Genomic DNA, 22,906 nt, shown 5'->3' on the forward strand with positions numbered 1-22,906 from the left:
ATGCCTTTAAAATCAGTACTACATGGGTGACTCTTACACGTTACTAAGTACAGCTGTAGCATGAGGTACAACCTTGACTATCTCTGGAACATAGCTTCTTTGTGCTCTCAGAAAATACTTCCCAGATTTCACCTCAGTGATGCTAGTCTCTTCTTAATCACAACTAATTTCTTAGCTCCAGCTAACCAGCATCAACTGTTCAGGTAGTCTCCTTCTCTTGAATAGAAAGCCAGAGACACATGGCTAAAGCTGCTGAGTTTTGGTGCTTGTAGGAGCTGGAATATGGCTCCCTTATTCTATTATATTATCACTAGCTTCCACTTTTCCAACTTCTTCACTGCCTAAACTTGGCTGTCCTGGATATTGTTCGGTAGATTGACCTTGAACTCGGAGATCTGCATGCCTGTCTCCTGGGATTAAAGGTGTATACCACCATCCCTGGATTTAAGCTTTTCTTCAGCTAGAGCTTGCTCTGTCTCAGTCTGGCCTTGAAGTCAGAGATCTACTTGGCTTTATCTCCTGGGATTAAAAATGTGTACCACCATACCTGGATCTAAACTTAGCTGAGTAGTTCTTTCCCAAAATCTCACTCCCTTAATCGGTTATCTCCTAGAACATAGGATTTGGCTCCATTTCACTCCCTGGTGCCCCTTTAATACTGGAACTACGTATTTTATATTTTTCTTTTCTAAGCTTGCTGCGCTTGATCAAAACACTCTTCATGAGACTTAAACAGAGGAAAAAGTTTCCGCTGGACTTTTTGGCAACTTCCTTTGTCACTGCAACTAATATAAATCTCTTTATCTTACACTCAGGTAGACTCTTCAGACAAGGGCAAAAAGTAGCCACATTCTTCACAAAAATACCACAAAAATGGTTTCTAGGCCGCATACTGAAATTCTTCTCCACTGAAACCTCTTGGGTCAAGTCTGCACAGTTCAAATCATACTCAGTAACAAAGTCTTCCGTATTCCTACTGTGATAGCCCATTAAGCCCAACTTAAAGCGTTCCACTGCTTTCCAAAGTCCCAAACTCCACATTCCTCCAAACAAAGAGCATGGTCAGGCCTATCACAGCAATACCCCTGTTCCTGATACCAACTTCTGTTTTAGTTAGGGTTTTAATCCTGTGAACAAACACCATGACCAAGGCAAGTCTCATAAGGACAGCATTTAGATGGGGCTGGCTTTCAGGTCCAGAGGTTCAGTCCATTATCCTCAAGGAAGCGGCATGGCAGCATCCAGGGAGGCATGAGGAGGAGGAGCTGAGAGTGCAGCCTCTTCTTCTGAAGGCTACTAGTGAAAGACTGACTTCCAGGAAGCTAGGGTGAGAGTCTTAAGCCTACACCCACTGTGACACATGTACTCCAACAAGACCACACCTCTGAATAGTGCCACTCCCTGGGCCAAGCATATACAAACCATCACATATACTAAATACCCTCCAAACTACTATTAGAAGCAGGGGAAGTTTGCTTGCAAATCATTATAGCTATCGGCAACCTCTAGTCAGAAGAAAAGAACAAACCTGCATGTACAGAAGGAGGATAACAGAAAACAAAAATGCAGAAGGAAAGGGAATCTAGGATCAGAAGAACCCAAGTGTGCGCCTTCCAGCTCTGGGATCTGCGTAGCTTATTAGTTTGCCCACTTCCAGACACATCCATGGTGTCTTTGTGGGGAATGGCAACGATTTGATGAAGGAAAATTCTTTACTGCTAAAACAAATAAAGGAAAATGGGGAAGTAACTGACACATTCTTCATCCCACACTGCCCTTCTCTTTCTACTCCAAAATCTCTTAGAGATTCTCTGTGTATTCTAGAGCTCTCATTACATACTGAGTCAGCAGTAGATTATTTGCTTGGATTTAGGCCACCAGTTTGTGTTTGAAGTCTATTTTTAGAAACTACATAAAGAAATGATATTATTATATAAAAAATATTAGAACCATTTGATTTACAAATTGCAGCCTCAAGAATACACATTCTGCTTCATAGCCCATTAGAGCTCTCTGTGTGTTTATAGATCTGCTATGCTATATGCAGGAAGAACAATCTGCAAATGCTGAGTCCCTTATAACCATGGTCATGTCTCAAGTACCTTTCTACCCTTTGTGAAGAGATACCATGACCAAGACAACTATTGTAAGAGAAAACATTGAGTTGGGGGCTAGCTTATAGTTTCAGAGGTTTAGTTCATTATCAGAGCAACATGCAGGCAGACGCTGGAAAAGCAGCTGAGAACCATAGGTACAGACACACTGGATACCTCAAAGGCCACTCCCTGATGACTAAGCATTCAAATATATGATTCCATGGGAGCTCTTCTTATTCAAACCACCAACTATTGTGTTTCATTCAGGCCTTTCCTACAGCCCACTGGTCAGAACTGCATTGGATACTTGAGTGCTATTCTAATTTCCTAACGTTTTTCATCGCACTTGTTTTTCTTAGTAACTGCCTGTATTCTTATTCCTACCTTGGTATAAAATCTGTCTCCAGAGAACATGAATCCACGTTGAAAACTTCATAAATCTTAATGCTGAGCAGTATCAAGCGAGCACACACTCAAGTTTTCTTATATGAAGCAAAAGGATATTCTTCTTACAGGTTATAGGTGTGACAGGAACTAAACATTTCATTGATTTACAAGTACTGCTTTATTAACAGCTAAGGGTAGTTTAGGCTTTTCTTTACCTACCTGACCAAAAGATATTCGTTTGGGAGGTCTTCCTCGTCGCCTGTTAGCAGGACTGAAGATGAAAGTAGGTGGGTCATCAGGGAAGAAATAAGAGAAGTCCTGCTCTGCTATGTTATATGCTGAAAATGATGATGCCTTAATTAAAACACACAGGGCACAGAGACAGCACATTAGTCACTGTATACAATATGTCTGAATGTCATATGGCCACTATTGCTGCTGTTAAAGACTAAGCCAAACACATTGTCTTTCAAATGCAGTTGGTTTACATGATCCTTTTCTACATTTAATAATTCATCAGAAAGATACCGGACAGAAAACTAATTAAAGTTTATCATGAACTGAGTATTGTGATACACACCCATAATCCCAGCATTTGTCAGATAGGACCTCAAGTTCATTCTTGGCTTCAAGGTAGCTTTAAGATGTGCTTACACAAGACTTAGCCTAACAAAGCCAAACCACCTTTCCACAAAATATCAATGTTTCTATAGATTTTTGAATTCTAAAAGCGAGTTCAATATGTTTTTTAGATTTATGTTATTTTTAATGTCAGGTTTCTGTTGTGCACATATGAAGGTGGGTGCTGGAGTTACATATAGACAGTTGTAAGCACCTGATGTGGGGTGTGATACAGAGAACCATATTAACAGCAGTAATTACCTCTTCATTGTGAACCATCTCTATAGATACATCTGTTTTGTTTTTGCCAATTTTATCTAATTTTTCCTATGTAAGAAGAAAATCACACACACACAGACACACACACACACACACACACACACAGACACACACTCACACACACACACACACACTTTTTTTTTTTGAGATAGAAACTCAGCATGTACCTCTGACTAGCTTTGACTTGCTTTTTAGATGAGGCTGGTTTTGAATTCTAAATGTGAAATTCATTTACATGGGATACTGGACTGGACAGGATACTTGTATGTAGTATACCACAATCAAATTTGTGATTCTCTTACTTCAGCAACCTGAGCTTACAAGCATATTGTACCACTGCACCTGGTCTACATATACCTTGATATTCTTTAAAGGTTATTAGCATGATGTTTTGAAGTATTTTGAGATCCATGTATTCCATTATTATATGCATATGGACGTTTTGTCTATATGCATATCTGTGCATCGTATGCATTCAGTGACCAAGAGAGCCGGAAGAGGATGCTGGATACGCTGGAACTGGAGGTAGGCAGTTTTGAGTCATTATGTGGGGCTGAGAATCAAATTTGGGTCCTTTGCAAGAGCAGCTGGAGTTCTTAACTGCTGAGTCATCTCTCCAACTCCTTTATGATACCTTAAAATGTTTTGTATGCATCCACATTTAATAGTGTAGATATTTTTATACAGAGTCACTGCAATAATCAACAAGGTTTAAAATAAAAAAGCTCTAGGACTTAGAGCATTTTTTATTTTCTTTTTTTTAAAAGTTTTTTTTTTTTTAATTATATGTAAGTACACTGTAGCTGTCTTCAGACACTCCAGAAGAGGGCGCCAGATCTCGTTACAGATGGTTGTGAGCCACCATGTGGTTGCTGGGATTTGAACTCCAGACCTTTGGAAGAGCAGTTGGGTGCTCTTACCCACTGAGCCATCTCACCAGCCCCCATTTTTTTATTTTCTAGGGAGGGATGCTCAACTTATATATTTACTCAGAGAAAGCCAAAAATAGTTTATTATACTTTAATAATGCTTTCAAGTTTTTATATGGCAAACATTAAATTTTAATTTTGTCAACTTTCCCAGTTTCCCACTGGGATGCTTATGTATTCTAATCAATTTCAATTCCTTATTGCACCCACTGTGGGCATTGTCCATCTGGTGCTTACTCTTCCTAGCACCATGTGCCTATATATGACTATATATATATATATATATATATATATATATATGCCTATATATATGCCTATATATATATATATATATATATATATATATATATATATATATATACCTATATATGCCTATACATATACCTGTATATGCCTATATATATGCCTATATATGCCTACACAGGCATATGCTACCTAGGAGGACTCAAAGCCAGTCTTAGATACATAAAAATGTTATTCTCCCTCTTAATGGCCATATTAAAATCTAATGTATGGGGTTCATATTTAGTCTAGAATGCCTTTGATTAGTTCTCCTAATTGAGCATTTATTTAGCACTATTATGAGTCCTTCTGTTCTCTGTAAGGCAGTTAAAATCCGTAAGTCACTAAACAACTTTCCAAGTTCTCCACCTGTTTTCATCTGCCTTAGTTGATCAGCTATTCAATAAAATGTGGTAGTAGAATAAAAAACACTTTAAAAAGTATTAAAGATTAACTCCCCAGATAAAACGAGAGCTATTTAAATCACCTTTGAAATATCATTCTATCAATGTTACAAATCTATAATATTATACATTTGTTATTTTTATTTCTTTCCAATATATGATTTCAGTATTTTCATTACCTTAATTTTAATGACTCCATCTTGTGCTTCACAGTGTTGCTTGAGAAAAAGCTTTAGTTTATCACGAGAAAATAGATGTTTTCTCCGGCTGATGTTGGGGGAAGAAGGTAATATTAGTGCTAACAATTTAATCAGAACTCGATAATCACTATACATTTGAAACTTGACTTCTAAGCCCAGGAGTCTACACAGTGAGAATATTCATCTTTCAAAGATAGTTAGTAAACTTTATTAGAAACTCTACACAGAGGAATTATTCAAGAAATTAGAAAAACTGGAATGGATCAATTATAAAAAGCCTATTATAAAAACAATGTATTTGCTGTTCAAAAACAGAAATAAAGTAAATAGGAGCATTGTTTTTAAACTATTATTTCAAAATTAAAATTAGTAGAAAAATTAAAATAAAAATGATTGGCTATGACAGCATCAACTAGTCACCTGTTCACATAGATATTGTAAGCAAAACATAATGAGATGTTAGCAAATTTTAAAGCACTTTGTGTTTAACCTCATACACCAAGTTCAAGATAAAGTTAAAGAGAATTATTAGATTTCAAAGAAGCAATTTTTTTCTTTCTTTTTTTTTTTTTTTTTTGAGACAGGGTTTCTCTGTGTAGCCCTGGCTGTCCTAGAACTCACTCTGTAGATTAGGCTGGCCTCTAACTCAGAAATCCGCCTGCCTCTGCCTTTCGAGTGCTGGGATTAAAGGCGTGCGCCACCACACCCCGCTCAAAGAAGCAATTTTAATTATCACTTTGATTTTCCTTGAAAGCAGCAAGGGCAGCAATAAACACCACAACAAACAAAACCAAGACAGTCAAAAAACAAAGGGAAACAAAGCCAGCACAACAATCCTGGCAAATGGAAATGTCTTAATGAAATTCGGTACATGTCTTTCAAACAAAAGTAGAGAGCTGCTCGGTGAGTACGCATCCCTGGACCTGAAACCAACTGTGTTCCTTTCCTGGTCTTCAAAGGTTTTTGCCCAGCTGCTGCCCAGGATTCGGAGCAGCTGGCAAACAGAAGGGAGCAACTTACTGACAATGAACACATTGATTCCTGAAGTCTGCATTGTCTGACATGGTGGCCAGTAGCCGCAAATGGGTTTTCTCTTTATAAATACATAAAAAGTTAGTTCCTCATTTTCACTTCAAATAAGGATCAAAAGCTGTAAGTGGCAATTAGCTGTCACTGAACAGGACATTTCATTAACAGTGAAGTTCTATTTGTTACGAGTTCTCTAGTGTGTCAAGTCTCTAACAGGAATAGTACAGGAATAGCACTTTTGAGCCCAATAAGAGTTGTAAGTTAGAGGCTGGAGGAGGCCCAGTGGTCTCCAGCATTTGTGCCTTGCAGAGAAACTGGGTTCTCATTATCCACATGACAGCCCACAATGGTAACTCCAGCTCCAGGAGATCCAAAGCCTTCTCTGTAACCTCTGTGGGGACTAGGAACGCCATGCTGACAAAAACATTCACACACATAAAATAAAGAATCTAAAAAGTAAAACAAAACAAAAAAATCAACTGAAGAGCTGTGTCAGATTGTGTGTTATTTTACTACTTCACTGCCAAGCACAATTTCTTACTCTAATTCTTTAGCTCATGGCCTAGTTGTCCATCACTGGGAAGAGAGGTCCTTTGATCTTGCAAACTTTTATATGCCCCAGTACAGGGGAACGCCAGGGCCAAGAAGTGGGAGTGAGTGGGTAGGGGAGCAGGGTGGGGGAAGGGTATAGGGAACTTTCAGGATAGCATTTGAAATATAAATGAAGAAAATATCTAATTAAAAAAAGATATAAAAAAGAAAATGAGCCAGTAGGGATGGAACTGAAGTCTAGAGGAGTTATAAACTAGAAGTCAAAAAGTAAATAGAAAAATGAACAATATTAAATCGAAACCAGCACTTTTGAACTGCTATCTATACTTTGAACTAAAGACAAAAGGAGACAAAAGAAGTCAACTGTGAGTGAGGGTAGTCCCTGGCCCCACCTCCTAGTCACTAACCCTGATTAGCTAACCCGATTGGCACTCAGTACCTCAGGCATGTTCCACCTGGTGACATTGCTATACAACACTGACTGCTACAAAGTTTATCCTAGAGAACCACACAATTGAGTTATTCTAAAATAATAATTTAAATGATAAAATGTAACAGTTTAAGTACGTTTATGAATTTTTTTGTTGGGCTAAATACTGGGATATATGTGGCCCACTGGACATACCTGCTACAGATCTTAAACTAATGATGTGGCCTGACAAACAAACCAATCACACACCTCACTGCACTACAAAAGGTGACATATCTGGGCTGGTGACCTGGTTCAGTTCGCAACAGCACTTGATGCCAAGCCTGACCTACTTTTGACCCCTGGAATTCAACATGGCAGAAGTGACTCCGACAAGCTGTCCTCTGATCTCTGTGTTACACGGCATGTGTGTACACACGCACACACGCAAACAGTCAATGTTTAAAAGCCCTTTGTTTTGTTTTGTTTTGTTTTGAAAAAAAATAGGATCTCAAACTGCAGGTGATGGTGCACATATTTAATCCGACCACTCAGGAGGCAGAGGCAGGGAATCTTTGTGAGTTTGAGGGCTGGGCTACAAATCAAGTTCCAGTCTAGTACACAGAGGAACGCTTTTCAGAACTGCACCCTGAGCCTCCCAACTCCTCCAGAAGAAAAGCAGGTGGCACCTCTGCCTCAGGGTCTACCTAATCCAACACTTTAAAAAAAGATTACCTGAGTGAAATGTGGGGCAGAAGGGAAGAGAGAACAATTAAAACTTATTTTACGGCTAATGCCAAGTACTGAGTTTTACCTGATTTGTGTTGCTTTAACAACAGCAGACTCATACATCTCCTTTTTAGTGGGCTGAACCCTGTATCTGAATAATAAGGGATCGATTGCATCTTTCTTCTTCCTAAAAAGAAGAGGGGAACAGACCCAAATCAGTTAGTCCTTTGGAAACATGAGGTCCTTAAAGTTTCATTTCTTTGCGCATTGTTGTAATAGAATCTTTCCTTTTTTCTTTTTCTTTTGAAACAGGGTCTCTCATATGTAGTTCTAGCTGGCCTTGAACTCAGAAAGAGCAGCCTGCCTCGAAGGTATGCTCTACTATGCCAGATATAATACAAGCTTATGTGGTTTTATTTTAACTTAAGGGTTTTTTTGTAAGTTACATAGCCTTTCCACATTGTACTAGACAAAGCACTGTAAGGCATAACTTAATCTAAGGTAGGCATTTTAATTATCCATTCAATAAAATTTCCTCTGGTAAAATTGGAATTAATTAATAAATTAGCTGGAAATAAATTAGTACTTAGTACCATTTAGGTTAGAATTTGAGACAGGGTCTCAGATAATCTGGGCTGGCTTTGAGCTCATTACATAGTGAAGGATGATATAGAACTTACTACATAGCTGAGGGTATCTTAACCCTGGACCCCCCTGCCTTCCCCTTCCAATGCAGTATTATAGGCATGTGCCACCTATTCCAGCTGGTTGGGGAATTGAACACATCTTTATGCATGCTAGGTAAGTATTCTACCAATTGAGCTATCCCCAGCTCTTTTGTCAGAAAAGTTTGGAAAAAAAAATGTCAAAGGAAGATAAAGGGAAAGTGGGCCCAGAGGCACACTGCCTGCAGTCCCAGTGCTAGGGAAGCAGGTGTGAGGGTCAGAAGGCCAAAAGTTAGCCTAAGGGACACAGGAGTTGCAAGCTAGCCTGGGAATCTGAAAAAGAAAATGGAAATAGAAAGTTATTGTAATTGCTTTTAAATTTTCTTCATAGTGCCAAACCAGGCCTGGTGTTTGGGGCCTGTATTCAGGAAACTGAGACATAAGTTCAAGGCTATAAAAAGTAAAAATTATAGTCAATATATACTTTAAAAAAGGAAGTATGGGTCAGTGGCAGGATATCTGTCTAGTTCAAGCACACACAAAAAAGGCAAAGAAACCACACAGTTAATCTCCATTCTAACTACCTTCTCACTCACCTTTGGGGTGTATCTATTCACTCACCACCTTCACTCAGCAGTGGAAAGCCTACAGTACACTAGATACTATTTGTAATGACAAAGGTCAGCAACCTCTAGAATTGAAATGATGGGCAATGCAAGCAAGCAAAACAAACAAACGAACAAAAACCCACCCAAAACCCTAACAACAAAAACCCCACTACCTTATATGAGCAGTGATACTTGATAACTGACTAGCTAGGCCTTCTAGGAAGTTAGTATTTAAAGAGGTGTGTGTGGTGGTAATGGTGGGGGAATGAGGAACAACCCATGAGCAAATCTTAGAACACCTTCAGAGGAAGAAGAAACACTGAAGAACCTGAGGTAAAAGTGTGCACGCTTAGCACAAGAAGCAGTCAGTATCAGAGGAGAAAGGAGATGCATTCAGCCAGAGGTGGTGACAATACAACTAATGGAGCTTTGCTGGAGCCTTTTCATTAAAGCTTCCTTTGGGATAAAATCCTGACTGCATTCTTTCTAAGGAAGCATGACGACCAGCCAGAGAGCAACAGAAACAGTTCCTATTACAACTTACCCACCAAATAGGAAGACTATTCAGCTGACTTCCCTCTGTGTTACTTTCCTCTCTTGCTACTCCATGTCTAGGTCTACACAGAGGAGAAATTTCCCTGAACTTAAGTATCTCAATCGTAGCTGCTGATCCCCCACCAGCAAAGAACTGACAAGGGCAGGTCTGTTTCTATTTGTACAGTGACATCTTAACACCAAACGTACTTCTCGGTGTTAAATCACTGGCCCAGTTAGTCAGCCCTCTATACCAGAAGATTCCAGGCGTGGTGGTGCATGTCTGTACTCCCAGCCCTTTGAGGCTGGGGCCAATGGAGTTGTATGAGTTCAAGGCCAGCCTGATCGAACATAAGGAGCTCCAGGCATAGTGAGACCATGACTCAAAAAAACAAGTATTTGGGGTGGGGGGGTATGTTCATCTGTACTAAGGATACAGAACATTTTTCTCTGCCACTATTCTCTAAACAGTACAGTCTAATGCTAGTTACAGAGCACGTACAGTTTATCTGAAATTACAAGTCGTCTATGGACGAGTTAAGTACACGTGTCTATGCAAATACTGTGCACTTCCTAAGGAGCTCTACTGAGCACCTACAACTTCTTTATTTGAGGAAAAGGGTGGTAGTAAGTTCCTGGAAATTTTCCATGGATACTGGGACAATTCATTCCATTTACTAACAACAAAATTGTTTCTCTCTCATATGCATGTGTATATATATCTATATCTATCTATCTATATATACACAATATAATTTTTACTAAAAAGCAATGTATTTATATTTGATAAAGGGGAAAAACTAAAATTTCAATAGTCTAGAAGTAACCAAAAAAAATCTACTGTATTTTCAATATAAAGTTTCTTTTTAAGAAATTATCAAGTTATGTTCACTACAACTCTTCTGCAATGAGAACCCATAAATGAGTACTGTTTCAGCATAGACAGCTATTTACAATAATACTCACACATACATATTATATTTAATGTCCACCTCAGCTTACATATTACACTTTCATGCACAGAACTACAAATAACAAAATGATTAGGATCAGTTCTTTCAAAATATCTTTGCTGAGATGGCTGAGCAGGTAAAGGTGTTTGCTATCATCAAGCCTGACTTCAGCCCTGTGGCCCACATAGAAGGAAAGAACTAATCCGGCAAGGTGTCCTCTGATTTTACATACAATCTCCCCCACACACAGACAAAAGACCACATCATCTTAACTAACAATCCAGTTATCATGACATCAGAGTATATTATACAAAAGGAATTCAATGAATGTAAAATCTTGAAATAAGTCAGGCGTGGTAGAGCATATGTATAACTCCAGTACTCAGGAGGCAGAGGCAGGAGGATGGCAAGTCTACACCCAGACTGAGTTATAGTAAGTTTGAGGTATCTTGGGCTAACATAGAAGGATCCTCCTATCTCAAGAAAACAAAGATTTATATTTATTATCTGTATAGTTATGTTATTATATAGTTACATATTAATATATTAACAAATATCATTATATTTTCATCCAGAGGTTTCTGAAATAATTACCTCTCCTTTTGCTCCTACAATCACCACCAGGATAGTATATTATTCAAAATATACTCTATTCAGTATGTCAGGCCAGGATAATGATTTTTTTTTCAGCCTACTTCAACTTTAGATGGTATCTGTTTAGAGACGGCCCCATAAAAACTTTGATTCATGAAACGGTTTGGGGCTGGAGAAATGGCTCTGCAGCTGAGATCACTTGCTGCTCGCTCTTGGAGAGGACCCAGATTTAATTCCCAAAACCTACATATTGGCCCACAACCATCTGTAAACCCCAGTTCCAGGGAACCCAACACCATCTTCCACCCTATTCCAACTTCCAAGCACATACTGCACACAAGACAGTCATGGAGACAAAAACAGAAAACCTATATACATAATATAAATAAAAATTTTTTAAAAGTTTTTTTTGATAGCTTTATCATACATCAGAGTATATTAGAAATGGCCTAAACCTAACTACATTGTCTGGAAATCAACTAAATAAACTTGCCTATACTTGCCACATCTTAATCAGACAGTGCGCTGTGAATAATTTAGCCAAGATTATCTATCAGTTTAGCTCAGTTTTCAGAGACCTTATGGTTATAGATAAATTTCAGCATTTGGCTATTGATAGATCCATTAGGCCTTCTGTGTAACAATTACACACTCTGGTTTCATCACCTCTAAAACAGTTCAAATGTTTATCTAGTGCTACAAATAGCCAAGAAGGTTGATCGACTTTCATAAAAAGCTTGAAATACTTAAGATGCTAAAATAATTCCAAACTCATGGTGTAACTTCTTGTGTGTGCTACAAGAAGGGCTCTAGTGTTATCTTCACCTATTCTAAAGTCTCAAAGGCTGTGAGCCAAGCATGATGCTAGATATTTATAATTCGAGCACTTACAAAGCAGACACAGGAGGATCTCTGGGAGTTCCAGGCCATCAAGGGTTACATAGTAAGATTCTGTTTTAAAACAGAAACAAATCAAACAGAGTCAAAGACTATAAAGATGTCCAAAGCTTCAGTATACACAAACTGTGCTCTGTGATGGGAAGGACCAAGAGGGATTCTTTGAGGGATGTAGTTTAAAAAGGGTGTGTGAGACTGAGAAGATAGCTCAAGAGTTAAGAACACTGGCTGCCCTTCCATTGTACCTGCCTCCAAATACCAGCACCCACATGGCAGCTTACAATTGTCAGTTCCAAAGGATTAGATGCTCTCTTAAACATGCAGATAAAACACCCATACACAAGAAATTAATAATTTCTAAAACAAAACATGTGTGCATGCTTGGGGATGGGAGACAGGGAGATAGAGATCTGATCTCCAAAATCTCGATGACTATAAACACTGATCTATGAAGGAATACTGTTTGGATGATCAGTCTACTGTCCATGTCCAGATGATAAGTAAGCTAATATATTCTGACGGAATGCAATTTTATATTTATGTGTACTATAAGCCATCCCTAATTAAATATTTTCCTTTATAAGAGTTGCCATGGTCAAGTGACTCTTCGCAGCAATAAAACCTTAACTAGGACATAAGCTGGTACCAGGGACTAGGGTATCGCTGTGATAGGCCTGACCAGGCCTTGTCCCAGGAGTCTCCCTGAGGCTAAATTGAAGAGTTTTGGATTAACCGCATTAGCAGAAGAAATCTCAAAGCAGCCTAGCACGGACTACGTGGTTACCAGTACTCACTCTTACACATATCTATAATGAAAAGGAGCAAGCTGAGAAAGGAAAATTACAAAATGTACATTTTGAGGAGAAAGGAGGCTCCAGGAAGTAGGATGGAGCAAAGTCCAGTGTTCAAGGAGATAAACAGATGGAAGAAAAACCTGATGTTTGAAGGAATAGAGGACCTCAGGAAAAGACCATACCTAACTATGTTTCAATTTATGAAAAGAATGGGGGGGGGGGGTGAGGCTTGCAGCTGGTATACTGGCTGCAACCTTTTATCTTAGCACTCAGAAAGCAGAAGCAGGCAGATCTTGGAGTTTGAGGCCAGGCTGGTCTCTATAGAGTTTTTAGACAGCCAAATTTTAGGCAGTGAAGGAAGCCGTTGAAAACAGAAAGCTAGCCAGGTGGTGGTGGTGGTGGTGGTGAATGCCTTTAATCCCAGCACTTGGTCACAGAGACAGGCAGGCAGATCTCTGAGTTCAAAGCCAGCCTGGACTACAGCTTGAATTCCTGAACAGCTAAGGCTACAAAGAGAGACCCATTCTCTAGAAAAAACAAAAACAACAAAAACCCAGAAAGCTGGTGAAGATGAAACAAAGGGGCCATGTTCCAGCGCCAGCAAGCAGCAGAACTTGGCAGCTTTAGCCATGGGGTTTTGGCTTTAGAGTCAAGAACAGAAGAAACAGGGTACTGGAATCTTCCTCCACAGCTAAGGGAAGCCACCGAAGCCAGGGTGTGTGTGCAGGTGTTCAATTCCCTGCATGGAGGCCTAGAGAGGCCGTCGTGTGTGTGTGTGTGTGTGTGTGTGTGTGTGTGTGTGTGTGTGTGTGTGTGTGCAGGTGCTCAATTCCCTGCATGGAGGCCTAGAGAGGCCGTCGTGTGTGTGTGTGTGTGTGTGTGTGTGTGTGTGTGTGTGTGTGCAGGTGCTCAATTCCCTGCATGGAGGCCTAGAGAGGCCGTCGTGTGTGTGTGTGTGTGTGTGTGTGTGTGTGTGTGTGTGTGTGTGTGCAGGTGCTCAATTCCCTGCATGGAGGCCTAGAGAGGCCGACGTGTGAAGCTGTGAAGGTGAAGCCTGGATGCCTTGGAGACCTCAAAATGATGGGGATGCCAGAGTCCTGGGGTACCTGTGGAGGAGAGCTGCTAACAGGGAGTGGAAACAGCCAAAGAGAGAGGCGTGCTGTAGTTACCAGAGCTGAAAGGACTTGGAGATCTGAAGAGTGTTTCAACATCTGACATGGAGATGCAGAATTTGGTGTTTTCCCTGCTGTTCCAGTCTCACTTTGGCCCAGTATTTCCCCACGGTGCTCCCTTCCCTCCCTCTGGCACCACAGTGTATATCCTATGCTGGAAGTGTGTGATCTGCTTTTTCGTTTTGATTTTACAGGGGATTATAGTTAAGAGATTGCTTGAACTTCAGAAGAGTCTTTGGACTTTTAATCTGTTATAGATTATGGGAACTTTAGAAGTTGGACTAAATGACATTATGGTATGGCTATATGCATATAGGGCCAGGGAGTAAAATGAGGTGATTTGGTGATGGTACAGCTGCTGAGGAAGACGGCTGAAACTGAATATAGTAGATGGAGAGCTAGCTCAGTAGGTGAGGTGCTTGCTGTACAAGCACAAAAACCTGCATTTGATCCCCAACACTCACGTAACAGAGCTGGACACAGTGGCCTGAACTCAGAATCCCAGTGCTGAGGAGGCAAGGGCAAGGCAAACCACCAGGGCTTTCTGCCCAGACAGCCCAGTGAGCTCCAGGTCCTAATGGGAGAACCTGTCTCAAAAAATAAGACAGATGGCATACGAGGAGGACGGGAACTTAAGGCTGGCCTCTGGCCTCCAAATATGTGAACATACATCTCCTCACACATGCATGTATACCATATGCACCTAACAATAAAAATTTTTTAAAATTAGCAACCAAAACCCAAAACACACCCTTGTGATCTACATTCATATTCCTCGATATTTACTCAAAATGTGCAAAAAGCTTACACCAACATGGAAGCCTGCCATATATGTCAGTTTTTATTTGAAATTGCCAACACACAGAAGCAACAAAAACGTCCTTCATCCAGTACTCGAGAGGTAGAGGTGGACAGATCTCTGTGAGTTTGAGGCCAGCCTGGTCTACAGAGCAAGTTCCAGACAGCCAGGACTATTACACAGAGAAACTCTGTCTCAAAACAAACAAACAAACAAACACGTCCTTCAGTAGGTAAGTGAAAAATAGGGTATAAAGAGTAGACTATTAGGCTGGTGAGATGTCAAAGCAGGAAAAGGCACTTTCCCCCAAGGACATGATAACCTGAGTTCCATACCCAGAACTTCCAACATGTGGGCGTTGGAAGGAAAAAGCTGGCTCCCACACATCCTATGACCACCATAGGCAAGCTGTAGCACACATGCACCAACACTCATGAACAAACAAAAAAAGGTAATAATTTTTTAAGATAATGCAGTATTATTCCATGCAAAAAGGAAATAAGCTATCAAGGCTCTAATAAGAGACACAGTGAGAACTTAAATGCATACTTCAAGTGGAAGTAGCCAGTCTGGAAGGGCTGACAGTGTGGAAGTGACTGCCAGGAGTCGCAGGAACAGAGAGTGAGACCCATCTGTGTGGTAGGTGGGGCTTGCCCACACCTGTGAGGCTCTAGGGTCAATCCCCAGCAAACAAGAAACAAGCTGTTTTGTTTGGTTTTAGTTTTTGGAGACACTGTCTGACTATTTAGCCCAAAGGCATGTGCACTGTCATACCCAGCTAGGGGGTCTGTTCTTAAGCAGCTAATTAGAGCGTTAACTAGGTTTACATTTCGAATCTATTGTTGAAATGGGTAATTTAAGGATCGTATACCACAGTATGACTAGAAAAGGAAAGGCAGGAAAGAAAGTTTATATTTCAATTGACTATCACCAATCTGGTAGCTAAAGTACAAACTACTCCTCACCCATGGTGAAAAGAGCTGCTTTGTGTTTCCGAGTCGTCACTGTCGCTGATGACAATCGTCTCTCCATCAGCACTGCTCAGGTGTCCGTTAGCAAAACCATTCTGATGTAATGGAGGGAGGACTTCCAAGATTCTACACTGCAGCCTGAAACAAATAATCACAAAATGCAAGTCATGTCAGATGAGTACCATGTCTAGTTGTAACAGGGTCTAAAAGAGACACAGCTTACTAGCAAGATAACCCAAATTCATTCATAAGCTACACAGTCTATGTTTTGAAGGCTATGGCTAACTAAACAATTCAATTAAAAAGATAATATGACATCTAATTTTAAAATTCAGTTGGTACAGTGCCTGCCAGCTGGGCCTGCCACACTGGGCTCGCCCCCAGTTATTGCACATAGTAACAGAAACAAAAGAGCATGATTTCCTGCTGTTTCCAGAGTCAGTGGGATTGGAGGGCAGACTAGCCCTCCATGCTGGCAGGTATAGCCTAATTAGCCTCTCCCCATATCACACTTAACAGAAAGGCAGGGAAACAGTAACTCACTTTCTTGCTGGGGCCCCTTACTCTATCCCGAAGAAGAAAGCTCCGAGATCTCTGGGCTCAGGTCCTGCAGCACCCTTCCCACTGTTCTCGGGCAAGTAGGCCTTCAGCTTCAGAGTGACAACCGCACCCTCAGCCCCCTGATTCTGCCTTCAGATACAAACTGCAACGCTCTGCTCCCAGCCCTGGTAACCCACTTCTCAGATAGCCAAGTGTGAGAACTATGCTTTCAGAACCTACAAGCCAATTCTCTTACATCTTCTTCTCTCTCCACCATCCACAAATATATTTTCTATCTGGAGAACTGTGATTAATACAATTATTTATCTTTTTAAATCTAGTGGGGCTAAGTTGTCTTTTAGGAATTGTATTTGAGACAATTTCAATATATATATGAGGCTAGCCTCAAACTTTTGATTCTTCTGTTTCAGTGTCTGGAGTACTTGGGCACATGCAATGTGCCACCAAACCCAGTCAATTATACTCTTAACTAAAGTAACTGCTTAGAAAAAAAATTAAAGCTGGGCGTGGTGGCACACGCCTTTAATCCCAGCACTTGGGAGGCAGAGGCAGGTGGATTTCTGAGTTCGAGGCCAGCCTGGTCTACAGAGTGAGTTCCAGGACAGCCAGAGCTACACAGAGAAACCCTGTCTCGAAAAAACCAAAAAAAAAAAAAAAAAAAGAAAAAAAATTAAATATCAACCAGGGGGGGTGATGGCATATGTCTTTAACCCCAGCTCTTGGGGGCAGAGGCAGGCAGATCTCTGTGACTTTGTGGCCAGCACGGTAAACATTGTCTTAAGAGAGCCAGGGCTACATAGAGAAGCCCTGTGTCAAAAAAAATCAAAAAAATTTTAAAATGAAAGAAAAATCAAGTATTTGTATATGTCATCACCCAGAATGAGTCCTATAGTTCTTCAAAAGTCAATATCTTAAATTCTGTAAGTCTCTTGACCAAATTTTTATTTTTTATCATAAATCTGGAGATTTTCTTTTTAATATCTGGAAATTTTTTCTATTCCCTAATTCTGTAACCACCATTCTGGCATTCCCTTAATTAAAACAAAACAATAACAAACCCCCAAACAAAAAACCTATTATTATAATTGTTATTTTAGAATGCTGGGGTTCATCTCACATGTATTGTACTATAAGACACATTCCCAGTCCTAGTTTGGCTTCCTTTTACTCTGCACAGAACTTCTGGATTGTATGGGACCAATTTCTGACTCCTTTACTAATTAAAATACTACTTAATCCCACTACTATTGTGTCAACTTTCAGTGACAGAAAAAAAATTGTCACTTGCTTTTTTCATAATCCCTCGAGCTCCAACTTCACTTCTAGTATTGAAATCAATCTACACATACAAACCACACACACCACACACACATTAAAAAAGACAAACCATTTCTCAGGTGGCCAGATGTCTACATTGGATAAAATTTCTTCCCCTTTCTGAATTCAACCTTGTATCCCCATGGCATAAGGAAAGAATCTATTCCTGGGAGCTGTCCACTGACCCCATATGTGCGCACACATACACACACACACACACACACACACACACACACACACACACACACACACGCACAATGTGAACATCGAGGCTCGTGCCCATGATCGCATCTCTAGGAAAGCTGAAGCACAAGAAGGGTGAGTTTAATGGCAGCATGAGCTATATACAGATAATCTGTCTCAAAAGGAACTGGACATGATTCATATAATATAGATGAATCTTGAAAACATTATGCTAAATGAAAAGGCCAGGCACCAAATAAAACAAAATATAAGAGTTTATATTAGTTTCTAGAACAAGAAAACTCACAGAGAAAGGAACCAGATGAGTGGATGCCAGGAAGCTAGGGGTGGGGTGGGGGTGGGAGTAGGGGTGGAAGTGGGGTAGTGGAAACCGGTACTGATTGCGACCTCACACAGGTTTCCTTCTGGGTGTTGAAAGTTTTCTAAAATTAGACTGGGTGATGGTTGTACAGCAGTATGTCTTAAAGGCACATTTAACAATGTAACATCTCAGATAGGCTAGTTTTATGAAAAGTAAAATATATATCCAAGCTACTAAAACACTGACAGTTGGGACTAGAGAGATGGGTCAGTGGTTAAGAGCCCTTGCTGTTCTTCTAAAGGATTGGGGTTCAGTTCCTAGCACTCACAGGTCACAACCATCTGTAAAATGGTGCACAGATAGAAATGTAGGCAAAACACTCATAAAATAAATGAAAAATAAATAACAAGAGCCTAGATGCCTAGAGAAAGGCCATGCAGAGAGTCCTCAGTGCACACGGTTCTGAGTTGGTTCCTTTTCCCATCATTGCTTTGCTTTTACACATTGAAGAGGTTTGAACAGGGCTCTCGAGTCACCCTGGATACCCATCGGGTCTGATGTGGAGCCTGACAGCTCGAGCACGAGGCCCTGACCTTGCAGACTCAGGTTTCAGTGTTGCTCCTCAGACCCTCTGCAGGGACCGGGAGGAGCTCTGTGTCCCCACGTTTGCAGATCATCTGCAGATCCGTGGGCAACAGCAAGAGCCAGCGCTGGTGGGATCTCATCCACATTCGTGTGCAGCTCTCAGACAATCAAGGGGAGTCCCGGTAAGAATAGACATATACATCTCTAGCAATGAGCCAATTCCCTGTTCTCTGAAGAAAATGGAAGGTTCATGTTAAAATGTTAGAGACTGTGCTATTCATTTGCATATCTCGTTCAATGAACAAGGCTGTGCATGGGATGGGGTGTGTGTGTGAGTGAGTGTATCTGAATTCACAGGACTATTCATTTGCCAGCTCTTCTCCTGGGGGGGATTATTATATATGGCGGGGAGGAAGAAGCTGGCTCACAGGTTAACAGTGCACACTGCTCTTACGGTAGACCTGAGTTCAGTTCCTAGCACTGACATCAGCGGGCTCACAGGTGCCTGTAACTCAAGCTCCAGTGGAATCTGACATCTCTGTCCTCTACTGACACCCGAATTCATGTACACAAACCCACATGCACATATGGAATTTAAAATAATAACTATAAATCTAAAATCAATCAATCAATCTTTTTAAAGGGCTGGAGAGGTCAGCAGTTAAGAGCATTCACTGCTCTGGCAGAGGACCTGATTGCAATCCCAGCACCCACATCAGGAGGCTCACAGCTGCCTGTATTTCCTGCTCTAAGGAGATCCAACACCTCAGGCATCTAATCCATGTGCACACACGCTCACCCAGATATGCACACATAATTCTTTTAAAAATTCAAAATCATAATCACTGAGCCATCTCAATATTTAAGGGCAGTTGCTGCTCCTGCAGAGGACTAAGGCTCAGTTCCCGGGTCCACATTTCGGCTTCCAATACCACTGCCCATGCACACATAGAGTGCCCACACACACATTCAGCAGTCACGCAAAAAACATAAAAGTGAGTCTTTTAAATGGTTGAAGGATAGAAAATACTTCCTAACTCATTCTAGAAAACCTGAGATAGAATAAATACATGAAGAGTTCTTACAACTGAAAGAAAAATGAACTTTTAAAAAATTAGTAGGTCTGAGTAGACACTTCTCAAAGCTATAAATGGCAAAGAGCATAAAAAGATGCTCTTCTCATCTGTAAAGCACAGAATCAAAACCACAGCAAGTAACAGACCATATCCAGTGAGGTGGCATGTCTCTCAAAAGCAAAATTTTACATTTAACGAGTACTGGTAAGGCTGTAGAGAGATAAGAACTGATGCAGACTGTGGAGAGAATATTTATATCTATCTGTATGGATGTGGCACCTGCCAGTAATAATTCTGATGGTCTATGGCTTAGGCAGGAAGTAGAGATGAGACACCTGGGAGGCAGAAAGGATTCTGGGATAGTGCCAGGCTCGGGAGATTCACCCAGGAAGAAGTGACAAGATGGACCCATGGTACCAGAGCACAGGTAATCAGGCACGTGGCAGAATGTAGATGAGTAAATGGGTTATAATAAGTTATGATCTAGTCAGAGAAGAACCTAGCTATATGGCCAATGTATTTGTAAATATATTTTTGAGTGTGAGTCTTATTTCTGGGAGCATGGGGCTGAGAGGAAGAAGCAAGACCAAACTTCTACAGCAGATGGTATAGAAAACAGCATTTCTATGTCCCCACAAAGTCAAACACAGAATGATCATAGAAACTACCAACTCCACTTAAAAAATTAAAAATTGAAAAAAGAATTTAGATACTTGAACACCAGTGTTTCCAGTAGACAAAGCATGGAATCAACCAAAAAGTCCACTGACAGATAGATAATAAACAAAATGTGGTTATATAAACACAAGAGAATATCCTGACATTAAAAAAATGATATTATAATACATTCTAAATATGAATGGAGCCTGGAAACAGTCAGTGTGATAAGCTACAAAAGGACAAATACTTGAGCTTGCTCACATGCAGTATATAAAACAAGCAAGTTCATCTACAGAAAGTAGAATCAAGGTTACCAGGGGCAGGGGGGAGGGCAGAACGGGAAGTGATTGCCTAAGAGTACAGAGTTTCTGTTTGGAATGATGAAAATGTTCTGGAAACAGTGGTGATAGTTATACAACACCGTGAACACCACTGGATTTCACAATTAACATGATTAAAATGGTAATTTTTTTTTTTTTACACAAAGCATAAAACTGTGCTATTATCCTAGCAGAAAAGCCTGGGGAAAAAATTCAATGAACACACCCACATTGCCAGCAAATAGAAATATCTGCAGGCTGGTTTTCACACTGTCTGACAGATATAAAGCAAAGTTTCTAAATAGGAAAAACTGCAAGAAGCAATATCAAAACTTTTTGGATAGTGGTATAGATCTGGAATTTGGAGACATGAAAGTAATCAGATAGATTTGTTTATTTCCTTCCTTCCTTCTTTCTCTTTTTGACAGGATCTGGCTATTACATTCACTTTCGAAGACTTAAAACTCATATTCAGGCTTCATAATAGTCAGTCTTCAGAGCAATGAAGGAAACTTTTCAGGGAACCTGTGACCAGTAAGTAATACTCTTCCCTAGCAGAGCCCATGCGTTACTGACAATGCTGATGGTGACAGTCAGGAGAGGGAGAATCCTAGCCCACCTAGCACCTAGGTATATTACAGACTGTAAGAGGGAACAGTCTAATCACAACACAGTGTACTGCACTGCAAGAGTGTGAGGTTCTCATCTCCTTAAACCAACAGAAAGAACAATTTCCTGACAGAATTCGGGAGAAGGAAACCAGTACAGTATTGAGATAATGCCTAGAATGTAATACATATTTAATATATCAATTGCATTAGCTATTGTCAATATTGCTATTAGCTATGTACCACACCCAAACCACAGCTATCACTCCTGACTAGGCCTTACTGGGCTCAAAGTCAATTACTCAAAATGCCAAATCAGTATCTAATAGATTTGCACTTCTAGAAATTAGCTTAAATGTCTCTCACATCCACTTGCTACTATTTCTTCATTCCAGAGAATCCAAAGATTATTGAGATACAAAAAAGTTTAAGAGACTCACAAAATAATTATCAGTGGCGATATAGATTTCAAGTCATAATTGTTTTAGAACATGGAAAATTAGCTAACAATCATGACGTAAAAAGTGGCTCCCTAGCACCTCAAGGGCTCCAGCATTGGCTCACGCGAGGGACAAGGGAGAAGCTGATGCAGCTTTACATGAACAGCATTTAGGGGGGAGGGGGCTTAGAGTGACAGAAAATTTCTATGTCCAAACTATATCAATTCCTGTCAATATCCTGCTATTGTTATCATAATTTTGTAAGACATTATCATTGGGAAAAACTTTATTGTCTTACAGCCTCATGTGAAGCAATAATTATCTCAAAACAGTAATTTTAATTGTAAAGTGTTAATAATAAATATAAAAATATTAACTTTGATTACAAGTGTTTATTCCATATATGAGAAATAAATCAGTAAGGGATGAAAATAACTGATATTCTATATGTTACTTTTAGAATAAGCCCAAGTCAAAGGCCAGCCTGGACTACATACATAGTAAGTTGAGGCCAGCCTAGGCAACATAGTAAGACTCTATCTCAAAAAAATAAAAACAGTCTACTAAGAGAGTTCTTGGGAATTGCACCTGCCACCAAGCCTGATAACCTGAGTTTGATCCCAGAATCCACACAGTGGTAGGAGAGAACTAACTCCTACAATTTTCATGTGGGAGGCCTCCCACCCAAATAAGTACATAAATGTAAAAATAAAAGCAACTATCCTGAGTAGTTTTTTAATTAAAATTTATTTTATCAGGCACTGTTAGATGCTTCTAATCCCAGCTACTCCGATACAGAAGGAGTAGTAGGATCGGGAGTTCAATTCTAACCCAGGAAACAAAGCAAGACCTCATTTCATGCACTCCTCTGCCAGGCACTAGCAGTCTGGCCTTATTATAGTTCATCTGTGGTGCTGTGACAAACACCTT

The 22,906-nt window shown here is 40.2% G+C and overlaps 1 protein-coding gene across 4 annotated transcripts in view; it reads right to left on the minus strand.

Moving 5' to 3' along the window:
• The window catches only part of Baz1a (bromodomain adjacent to zinc finger domain 1A), a 121,383-nt gene that overhangs the window by 45,811 nt on the left and 52,666 nt on the right, over window positions 1-22,906 (minus strand). For 3 of the 4 annotated variants that reach the window (NM_013815.2, XM_006515670.3, XM_006515671.4), the window contains exons 4-7: window positions 15,899-16,042; window positions 8,003-8,104; window positions 5,178-5,265; window positions 2,703-2,837 (exon numbers count right to left, since the gene is read on the minus strand). In NM_013815.2, coding sequence (NP_038843.2) covers window positions 2,703-2,837; window positions 5,178-5,265; window positions 8,003-8,104; window positions 15,899-16,042 — 469 coding nt within the window. Of the gene's footprint in view, window positions 1-2,702; window positions 2,838-5,177; window positions 5,266-8,002; window positions 8,105-15,898; window positions 16,043-22,906 lie in introns of those variants that run through there. The other variant, XM_030246646.1, reaches the window with a different exon arrangement.

Source organism: Mus musculus, chromosome 12 (assembly GCF_000001635.26).
Source record: "Mus musculus strain C57BL/6J chromosome 12, GRCm38.p6 C57BL/6J".
Taxonomy (NCBI): domain Eukaryota; kingdom Metazoa; phylum Chordata; class Mammalia; order Rodentia; family Muridae; genus Mus; species Mus musculus.